This window comes from Trichoplusia ni (assembly GCF_003590095.1).
Source record: "Trichoplusia ni isolate ovarian cell line Hi5 chromosome 20 unlocalized genomic scaffold, tn1 tig00001154_group19, whole genome shotgun sequence".
Lineage (NCBI taxonomy): Eukaryota > Metazoa > Arthropoda > Insecta > Lepidoptera > Noctuidae > Trichoplusia > Trichoplusia ni.
The window spans coordinates 30,112-41,044 of NW_020799806.1; the positions used below are offsets into that span (position 1 = coordinate 30,112).

Sequence of the window (10,933 nt, forward strand, 5' to 3'; positions counted from 1 at the left end):
TTGAATTATTTTTTGGGTTTCTACAAAAAGGTCACCAGATAAATTTTAGGTTTAATTTTAGTTGGGGTCGGCTTCCAGTCTAACCGGATTCAGCTAAGTACCAGTGTTTTACAAGGAGCGACTGCCCATCTGACCTCCTCAACCCAGTGCCCAGGTAGGCAACACGGTACCCCTCGGTTAGACTGGTTATCAGACTTTCTGGCTTCTGACTACCTGCCTTGACTAAGATCATGAAATAGAAAAGGCACTTGGGTATTATTCTAAATCCAAGTACATCCCTGCACAATTTTTGTCACACTAATCATAATAGACTCGGTTTCACGAATGCTTGTGCCAGTGTTATATTTTACCTTTGGACGCGAGGGGGGGGGGGGTGTTAAAGACGCATTATCCCACTAACGGTGGTACTTAATAGTGACTAGTGCAGGGATAAAGTCGTATATAGAGTGAAAATGTGTTGGGCAGAAAAATGTTGTTATTTTATACCTGCGAATATAGGGTGTGTGGTTTTAGGAGTCTGCAGCTTTGTAAGCATTTTTTTTTATTTAAAAAAATATTTTATAGCAATATGTTAAAATAATTTTAGTAATATTAATGTTTTTATGATGGACCTGATTTTTTTTTAAGTTTTATGTCCAGATTTTATAAAGTTAAAAAAAGTTGCCAGCAATTTAGTACGAAGATTAGTTTTTTTTCTTATTTGTGTTAAATTACACTTACATTTAAGTTCCCTTTATAATTTATCAAAACAAACCTTCTTAGTGCTTTGCCCCAAATAATAGAGTTATTCTAATATTCATAATTTAAGTTTTTGATACGATCAGTATCCGATCGAAGGTTAAAACATTACTATAACTTAAGCCGGGATTTCCCCTCTTATTCCTTGTTGTCTTGTGTTCTTGTACCTATATTTTTACTCAACTTACATGTATGCATGTTTCTTGTAACGGAAACTTATTTCGGACCATCTATTCTCTATTCCTTAATGTATAAAATTCTCAATTTACGTTATACGAAATCGAAATCATCCGAAACGCTCGACCGATGCTCATTGGGTAGGTCTGAGAATCGGACAACATCTATTTTTCATCCCCTAAATGTGAAGGGATTTTGGCTATTTCATCTCCAATTTTTTTTATCCCTGTAGCTTATCAACAAATTTATGCATTCAAAGGTCATAATTATATCTACAGTATGTTTAACACTGACTTTTATTTATTTAACAACTTGCTTTTCGTCCGCGGCTTCGCCCGATTTGAGGTCGGTTATATCGCGTTTCCAAGAGAACTTTTCAAAAGTCTAGGATAAAAGCTATTCTGTTCAACTGTTCTGGTCAACTCTATCTACAGAGATGGGGTTGACCTTGAGAAAGACCACTGAACTGATTTTAATGAAATTTGGTCTGTACCAAATTTCATTAAAATCAGTTCAGTGGTTTAGACGTGAAAGCGTAACAGAGAGACAGACAGAGTTACTTTCGTATTTATAATATTAATAGGGATGGTGTACTCACTGCAACACGTCTAGACGAACTTCGACGAAAATCGACTCGCGACCCTGCCGCCGTGACTCCTCTTGATTAGGTCCGAAACCAGTGGGTCTTTCCTAATAAACATGCAGAGTTCACGGAAGTTATTTTAATGATATGGATTACTTTTGCAAGGAAACTCCACAACAGTTATTAGTCGTCATAGCATGGTCTATTATATTATTATATTATTAGGTCCTATTCTTTAGTAAACTATTCCTATTCTTTAGTAGTTTTTGCCACTTTTGGCCAGTGATAGTACTCACTGCTCCTACTATCACTGGCCAAAAGTGGCAAAACGACCTAAAATTGCGGAAGCGAGAGAGCGCACTGGCAATAAGTAGACTGTTGCAATCGTGAAAAAGAGACAGAACACAACATGGTGTAGAGTGACATCTCTCTTCCACAACAACAACAACTCTACTTTAACAAGTGGTACTTATCTCCCCGGTTTGAGAGCTCGCACTGTTTACAACTAACTTAGAATTCAGTTCCCCCTTGACAAAAACAGCTATAAATATATACTAACACGAGTTTGAAGTTTGGTCGAGTTAGCTTAATCCGCAAGTTTAAACTTGGCAATTTCTGCACCCACAACTGCGAAACTACGAGTTAAAGCAGTATAATAATTGTAAATCATTATTAACTTATGATATAACTAGGAGTTGCTCGAGGATTCGCCTGCTTAGAGGTCGGTTATTGCTGCAAAATATTACCCTCTTTTAATGAAGTCGGATAAAAGTAGCTTATTATGTTAAAACAAAGTCTGAAATCTGAAAGTCCCATGTTTTAAACACCTAGGTTACGTTCTACCTCCATACCAAATTTCATCGAAATCGAATTAGCAGTTTGGGTGAGACAAAGTAACAAACACTCATGAAACACTTTCGCATTTATTATACCAGTATAAAATAAATAAAAAATAAAAATATATTTATTAAAAACATAGTTCACATTACTTAAATACATGTACGAATACAAATGACTCGGATGTAAAACCAGTAAAAAATATCTTAATAGTTATAATCATAGGAGTTGAGTTAATCTACACCAAAACATAATAATATACGAGAAGGATGGTCTAAAGATAATATAGGGACACCCGAACTAGGTTTGTGTTAAACCTGTGTTTCGGGTTATCAGTGCAGAAAAATGATTGATGGATATTTTAATGATATTCTATCACTTAATTGTATTATAACAGACTAAGCAGAACAAGGTGTCCTGAATCATTTAATTACATTACCTGTACTTATTATTATAATTTCTAAGCTAAGCCGTATGATACTTACTTGTCTTTTCAGTTCCTATCATCATTACTGCTAGCTACCTCTATAACAGTTTACGTGGTGGAAATAGGCAAGGAGCATGCTGGGCTGGTGAAGAAGCCTCTTATATCTGAGATATTGGTGATAGACCTGAACGTGTCCTCGGTCAGGATCATACTGTGGACCCTGATTATCATTGCTGTTATGTGGATGGTCTTCTCGGGTTTACTGGTCGTTGGCATCGTAAAGGTGGGTCTCTTTGTTTTACTTGGCTTTAGTTAAAAAAAGGCCATATATCTTTTTTTTTTAAACAACACTAAAAGACAGTGTGAAAAAATCTAAGGGCGGCCTTTGCCCTGCACCGGACAGTAATGGCTTAATTAAAACAAAAAACATTCCTGCACCAAGGAATTAAATCCTTGTCTCACGGGGGTTTCAGTAACATACCATTCACATGCACAAAGACACCCAGACTCAGAACAAGCATTCGTAGATCACACAAACGCTTGTCGCGGGGATCGAACTTGCGACACGTTGCGCTCTTTGGGTTTTGGAATAATGGGCCTCAACCACTCGGCTATCCGTGCAGTCAAATCTTGTTAAGTTCCGTTCCAATGAAATTTTAACTATAATCACTTGTATTTTCAGAACATTGCCAGTTTCGTGTTGTGTTACTTCGCTTTCTCCATCTTTATGATCATCTTATGCCAGTTGTGTGGTCTCCTTGTGCTGCTGGCTAACAACTGGAAGCTATCCATAATATTGTTTGCGGCTTCCGGTAAGTAACTTTATATAATTTCTGATGATAGGCACATTTTTGTGATGCTTTGGAAATTCTCATGATTTTCGTCGCGGGTGGGAGGAAGACGAAGAGGTCCGAAGAACTCTTGCCGGCTAATTAGCCCCGGAATGCTTCTCCATTTCCCGTTTCTGCTTTTGCCATAGTCTTAGCTTGAGAAATTGGTTTCTGTAGTTATATTGCCCATATCTAGTAAACAATTAGTACGAGGATTTTTTGTTTCAATGTTCAAACAGAAACTGATTGGTCAATCCAACATAGAGTCTCTACATTTCTTTACGTAGTTAAAAAACAAGGTCAACATCGGTGGTCAACATTGGTGTGTTTTCTTGCCTAAAAACTCAGTTTTAAACTTAAACTCTAAACTACACTGAAGACTTAAACCAACAATGAAGAGAAGATAAAGATAACCAAATCAAAACCACTGGAATGTATTCATTTACTTAATATTGTTTTTCAATTAAACGTCACAAGTTTGTATTGAAACATAATTAATTTTCCTTCATTTTTGTTTACAGCGATATACATCCATTTCATAGTTGTCGTCCACACGGTTTACGACCTTATGGTTAGTTTCCATTGCCGAGATCAAGACGAGGAACTGCTAGCTGACTGCTTTGACGAAGATAATATAAGTAGGACCTTACCTTAGTTTTATATTCATTTTATTGATGGTTTACGTGTTTGATATAAAGAACAAATATTTGTACTGTTTCGTGGTCTCGACGTCTACATTATTCTTATTCAAAATACCAAAAGCAACCCTGTATAGAAATACAGGGTTGCTTTTGGTATTTTAGGTCTGTCATAATTTGTAGGCTCGTCTTGGCGGGGGCACTACCGTGGGGCCCCCAGACATGACTCCCGCATTACGGTATTCAGACCTTTTGCGGGGTGTTTTAAAAACATTTAAGTGACACGCTAGTTGTCTTTTAATATAGAAATAAAACGAAGTCGTTATTAACAATGCTTTAATATTTTTTCTCATAACAATGTATCAATGACACGGCAAATTGGAATACGGTGGGCTGTACAAGATTCAATTTACATAAGTACTTACTTAAGTTAATTTTCAATAAAAAGGTTTGTTTAGATGAGGCGAAAAATATCGTGCGATTGCGATATACTCGTATAAGATATCACTCTTGGTAACTGTAGGGTTACTCAAGTGCTCTGTGGACTAGTTCAACTGAAGCCGGGCCAGTGGGATTGTCCGAAAGGGTTTCCACAGCCCCATTACATAAGGGGAGGAGGAAGGAGCATGGGTGTGTTTAGGTCAGTCAGTCAAAGATTCCCTTTGACTTAGGCGAGGGAGTCTTTTGATGATTTCCCATCCAAAAAAGGCTTAACCTCAACCAAACTCGAATGGATTTTACTAATAATTTGGGATAAATATCTAGTACTTCAAATAAAAAATTACTGAGCCAAACTTGATGATGTGTCAAATTTTATTGGTCCAAATGACATCGATTTCACGGTAAATTAAAAAAAAAGCATAATAGGTTCAGCTAGTCTAGAGTTTTGAAGAAACAAACATAACTCGAAAACAAAATACAGATGAAATAAAAACCTTATCCCTTCTGAAGTCGGTTGAAAAGTCGAGTCAAACCAGTTTTAGAAGAAAGCCTTCTGAACTCAGCTTCGACTACTGCAATTCGCATGTTAATTCTCGCCTCATGTAAACGAGCATGAATATGAACAAGTATTATTGTCTTCTAAGGCCTTTGTACTACACTTAGTACTGTATTATAGGCTCTAGACAGATGGACCGCGTTTCAACTGCAATCCAACTGCAAATTGCAGTTTGAATGCAGTGGCCTCGACTGCAATAGAAGCGCAACCAAACGCGCAGTCCGATTGTACGTTGACTGCAGTTGAACTGCAATTTGCATTTTAAACCGCGATAAAATTCATAAAAGTAGTTTCATTTCAATGCCTAACATTCGCGTAAACCTAAAAAACCACTATGCAATTTGCAGTTGGATTGCAGTTCAAATGCGGTCTGTCTAGAGCATTACTCCTACAATTCTTAATAAGTATGCACGGTATGCACTTTTGAAGCTCCATAACGTAATATCCATAACATAACTTCATTTTTTATAATACTGACCCTATAAAAATCTACACGAATAATACTATATTTTGATATAAATATACAACAATCACGAATATATTCTTTTTATAATTTGTTACTACTTAATTCAACGAGAAATCATCAATAATTGTTTAAAATATTTTAAATTTTAATTTCGTATACTGCAAGCAAATAATTAAGGAATTATGTATTAATTACTAATTGATTATAACACTCTAGACATCAAAGTGATGTTGTCTTTTGTATTGTATCTTTACTTAAAAACTTAAATAGATATAATGATTCGAATTTAAGTGTTTGTTTTTTATCATTTAGGGCCGATTTTTCAATCGCCAGATAACTTTTATTCGACGAATATGTTTGAAGTTTTGACAGCTTTTGTATAGAAAATATGTCAAACGGCCATATTTATTCCTCAGATAAAAGTTATCTGACGATTGAAAAATCGGGCCTTATAGAAATAAAATTTATTTTCAAGTATTACATTCAGTTTTTGTATGTGTACATAATACTTAATCCTTTCAGTCGAAAATATGTTTACTACTGTTTTTCAATCATTTGGATCGCTTTGGCGAGCTTTGCTATGAAAACTATGAAAAAAGTATTTTATCAATACTTATAATTCGACACTTATAATGCAAAGCTGCGTTTTACAATGGTCGAAGTCAATAATAAAATAAAAATATATTCCCGAATTAAATACATTTCGTAAAAAAACAATAGACTATCTACATTTTCACTGCCCATGAAGCTTGTATTTTCGACGACAGTGTTCACGAGATCAACATTTGTTAGATAAACATTTATAACATGTAATAACACTATAATAAAATTTGTTTTCTAGAATTTGACATTGGTGTTTAGCTACGCAGGCCTAATGCGCCCTCTATCGGCACGAAATGGCAGAATGGTGTAAGATCCTTAAGCATATGCCTAGAGACACACTTATATTAATTAATTAATATCATTTTCGGAGATTTCAGAAGCTTTAGTGAGTGTACTGAGAACCATAGAAGTCATTGCAACAGCCCGGTGACCTACTACCACTAAATAAAACAGTACTTTTGAAGATGTGGAACAGAGACCGGCGCTCTACGGTGTCTATTGCGCTATCTCGCTCACACGAAGATGTTTAGTACGTTTTTGCTATAGTTTAAGTGTCAAGTCTATTGTTGCCTGAAATCACACCCGCGCTCATTGAAATTGATTGTATAAGATGTCGAAAGTTTGAGTGCGTTAAAAGATTTTTGTAAAAGATCGTCTACCGGAATTATATGCCGAGAAGGTGGAAATGTGAACATGCTGTGTGTATCTCGTGCCGATAGTTCGCGCCTGGCCTTATTAAGATTATAATTAAACCTCTTCCCTGCTGTTCAGCTGTTTGTAGAAACTGTGGCTCAGAAGGATCGTGTACACGTTGTGACCTGGAACCAAAGTCATTTTCATAAACAGATTTAGATGACTAATTAAATGAATACCTATCTGAGAGGGGGAAGGAGAAAAAGGGAAACCTATCATGAGATGGGAAGATGATATGGCTAGAATAGCTGAGAACACTAGAAGAAAGAGAAAAACTAGAACAGGACAGAAAGGAGAGAAAGACTTGCACTAGACTGGTACGGGAGAGAGAAGATTCGAAGGGGTTTGAGATGGCCTTTGCTAAAAGCACAAGGAATTTGTGTTTCATTTTAAGAAACTATATTTAGGAACGAGTTAGCAAGGAAGTCCTTAACGTCTGTTTTTGCAAAAAAAAAATATGATAAAACAATTGCAAAACAAACGAGGAATTTTCGTTAAATACATTATTTTCAGAAGCTAAAATCAAAAATCAAAATCAAAAGTTTTTATTTCAAGTAGGCCGTTTTCCAGGCACTTTCAAAACGTTAAGGTGATGACTCTAGTTGCGCGGTTCCAAAGTGTCACTCTTATGGAGAAGAACCGGCAAGAAACTCCATAAGTTACTCTTTTTAAAAGTAAATGTGTACAATATAATTTTTACAAATATTATGTTTATGCAAGAACAGCGTAAAATGGTAAAATGATAAAAAAATAATAATAAATCCAACAATGGAAAAAAGGTAAATTCTACTGGGGTTCACACTGTTGATGCATTTACAAGGCAAAGGCGAAAAAAAAAGCAAAATGAATATTTTACATACATCTAAATTTATTTTGTAGAGTAGACCTAGCTCTCATACAATAATAATCGAATAATACCAGGTCCTGTCTAGAACGAAGTCCTATTAATTTTAAAAATGTCAATAGGTACAATGTATACGAAATAGCACATTGTGAGAAATCCTCATCAATGAAACCCTTTTTAAGCCTAAACAGAGAAATTCGGGTCCGGAACTACAGACATATAAATTTAAACCGTTCCGAATTTAAATAGCTATCTGTAGTCAGGCAGAGACAATTTTAGTGCGCGACGGAAGGACGGGTATAATTACTTATAAACGTTCATGCTTAGGCTGAGTTTATTTTTGACATATTTTAATTAAAATGTTGCTGTTTGCAGTACTGCAGTCCAAAAGCTCAAAGACTGCTGAAATAATGTCACGTTAGAAGGTTTCCACAGATATATTTTTCGTAAAAAAAAAAAAATTTTCTTAGTTAATTATTTTGAGTAGGTATCTCATAACTTTTTAGGGGGCGAGGTGTTGGTCATTTCTAAATCTAATAATAAAAAAGCTCATTGCTAAAAATTTGCTTACTTACCTCTAAGTGGGTACATTATTTATTTCGCTTAACGCGTAGGTATACGTTACCTTTACAAGACTTACCAATATAAACGACTTCAGTGCAGATAGTCCCGACACTCATGTTCGGGGAATTGAGGAAGAATATGAACATGGACAGGAGGAAGAACACGATCCACATAATCATATAGGCTTTGATTATATTGCGTCGCTCCTGCAAACAAAATGAAAAATATTAACAGATAGCTCAACTCATGTTTGCGTATGCGGCAATGTGTGGGTAACCCTGTTTGATAATCAGTGACGTTGTGTTGTGATACAGCTTTCTTTTGTTTGTCACTATCACACAAATAAAAGCTTAAATAGCAAGCAGTCGCCGTTAATTGCAATAAACGCAACATATAGCGCCGCGTGCACAGAAGAGTTTAACTGTCTGCAGCTGTTAATTTTTTCACTATTTATTGGTCTAATGGTGAGTGGCTGCTTGATGCTCACCCAGGACCTTTTTTTTTTTGTGACTATTGTAGTATTGTAAATTGGTCTGGGTATAATAATTTACCTATATTATGTATGTATTCAGAAATGTATAAGTATGTTTATATGTTGTCTAGTACTCATAACAAGCTCTGCTTAGTTTGAAACTAGATAGGCATGTATAAAAGTGTTGAAATTGTATTAATTCGTCAGTTATTAATTCTTTTTTGACTACGTAATTGATGTCCTGAAATTCCTGAATATGATTACCAAAGTACCAACGTAGATACTGCGGTAGGACGTAAAATCGTTCAACATAACGCCTGACTAAATGGTGATAGCTAAGCACAAACCATCATGATGTTGATTAGAGTGTACAAACACTATACAAAAATGAAGACTGTGAAGTGGCACGACATTTATTCAAGTAATTTAGTAGATTTTTTTCAAAATTATTATGCATCGCAAACATGGAGCAAGCTCTAAACATTGTCGATCAATGGATTGATCAAATGAAACAGTTTTGATCGTTTAGAACGCTAACATGGTAGATTGCAATTCTTTCAGAGCAAATAACATTACAAGTGTTGCATATTTTTTTCATTCTTTTCGCTTTAAAAAAAAATAAGTAAGTAAATTTGATTTAAGGTTAAAGAAAATTTTTGGTTTTCAAAAATGAACTCTGCTGAATCGCTCGTCAAAAATAGGTCAAAATTACTAAAATGAACAGCAGAGTATGAGGAGATTGAAGAAGTACACTTACCGTTGACACAGCATATACAAAGGCAATATCGAATAAGAACTTCATGAGGAACATGAAGACCAGTATGATGGTCATGGCGTACAGGCCGGTGATGGTGGCTTGCATCTCGATGTCTCCGGCGAAGACCACCGACGTGTCTATAGCGCCTACTTCAGCTGCCAGCACTATGAGAAGCGTCAGCATTGTGAACGAGAGTACCTGAAAGGAATTACGTAACAGAAAAATGGAAGTTTATCCTAATATATCCTCTATCCAAAATTTTTGCGTGCCTAACAGGGTCCATGTTGATCTATAAACGTTATTTTTTTGTACCATCTCTGTAACATATGGAATGCAATAAATGATTGTGTATTGAGTAGGTGTTAATATTATAAAGGAGAAAATTTGTATGTATGTACGTTTGTTCCTCTTTCACGCAAAAACCACTGAACGGATTTAGACTAAACTTGGTACACAGAAAGTTTAAAGCCAGAATTAACACATAGGATAGTTTTTATTCCGATTTTATGTTTCCGTGGGATCATTTTCGATATGTAGTGAGCGGGCCTTGGGCAACAGATAGTCTTCTATATATATTTTTAGGATTCCGCACTAAAAAAGGTAAAAAATAAAAATAGAACCCTATACACTGAGGCTTCGCTGTGCTTGGTGGAGACTTGAAAATTGCTCATATAATGTGGTTTTAATTTTTGCCGCTACGAGGCCTACGGCGACGTGTGCTCGGTTCGATATTCGCGTAGGACAATTTGTATGATCTCCAAATTAGTGTCTTCGTGCATGTGACTTGAATACTTGTGACAGTCATGAGACAAAGGATTGAATTCCTAAGAGGAGCCATTTTTCATTTAAAAAATGAATTATCAAGAACAATTTCACAAAAAGCTATCTTAAATGACATAATTAAATATTTTTTTTGATACCTGTGCCTTAATTTAATTAATTATTAACCAAGACAACTTACCGCATTGATACTGCCCATTATTAAACATCCGTTTTGAGATCGAACACAAAACAACAAGTTTCCAGCTGAGGGAGACCCATTTTGTCCTGTAATTAAAGTTAAACCCAATTAAAAACCCAATTTATATATAAATGTAATCCCTTAGTCTTGATTGATTAAATTCAAATTCGATTACACAACTTTGTTTAAATTATGTTATTGAATTAAGATCAATAATGAATCAAGGGAACGTAACATAATATTTTTAGCAAAAGAAACATACAACCTGCTTTTAGTTAGAACTACTGACTGGCAAAAAATTGATGAAATGTGTATTGACCAAATGACAGCTGTTTTACGTTAAAAA

The 10,933-nt window shown here is 35.3% G+C and overlaps 2 protein-coding genes across 2 annotated transcripts; one reads left to right on the forward strand and one right to left on the reverse strand.

The window, feature by feature from the left end:
* Positions 1–376: 376 nt before the first annotated feature.
* Positions 377–5,975, forward strand: LOC113506579. Its single transcript, XM_026889415.1, has 4 exons — positions 377–527; positions 2,833–3,045; positions 3,445–3,574; positions 4,114–5,975. The coding sequence occupies exons 1-4, from the start codon at positions 453–455 to the stop codon at positions 4,245–4,247; spliced, it is 552 nt and encodes a 183-aa protein (XP_026745216.1). The 5' UTR covers positions 377–452; the 3' UTR covers positions 4,248–5,975.
* Positions 5,976–6,781: 806 nt separating this feature from the next.
* LOC113506580 lies at positions 6,782–10,612 on the reverse strand. The gene is made up of 4 exons (XM_026889416.1): positions 10,588–10,612; positions 9,627–9,824; positions 8,474–8,603; positions 6,782–7,114 (listed from the first exon to the last, which is right to left on the reverse strand). Exons 1-4 carry the CDS (start codon positions 10,603–10,605, stop codon positions 7,044–7,046), a joined length of 417 nt encoding a protein of 138 aa, XP_026745217.1. The 5' UTR covers positions 10,606–10,612; the 3' UTR covers positions 6,782–7,043.
* Between the last annotated feature and the right edge of the window lie 321 nt (positions 10,613–10,933).

Bases quoted from the DNA above. Each gene is read 5' to 3' on its own strand.
- LOC113506580 (XM_026889416.1), bottom strand. The intron at 8,604-9,626 runs GTAAGTGTACTT...TTTTGTTTGCAG, and splicing joins TTGTATATGCTGTGTCAACG to GAGCGACGCAATATAATCAA. The intron at 7,115-8,473 runs GTAAGTCTTGTA...CTTTGGTTCCAG, and splicing joins CACTGAAGTCGTTTATATTG to GTCACAACGTGTACACGATC.
- LOC113506579 (XM_026889415.1), top strand. From the start codon at position 453: ATGTGTTGGGCAGAAAAATGTTGTTATTTTATACCTGCGAATATAGGG. The intron at 3,046-3,444 runs GTGGGTCTCTTT...TTGTATTTTCAG, and splicing joins TGGTCGTTGGCATCGTAAAG to AACATTGCCAGTTTCGTGTT. The intron at 3,575-4,113 runs GTAAGTAACTTT...TTTTGTTTACAG, and splicing joins AATATTGTTTGCGGCTTCCG to CGATATACATCCATTTCATA.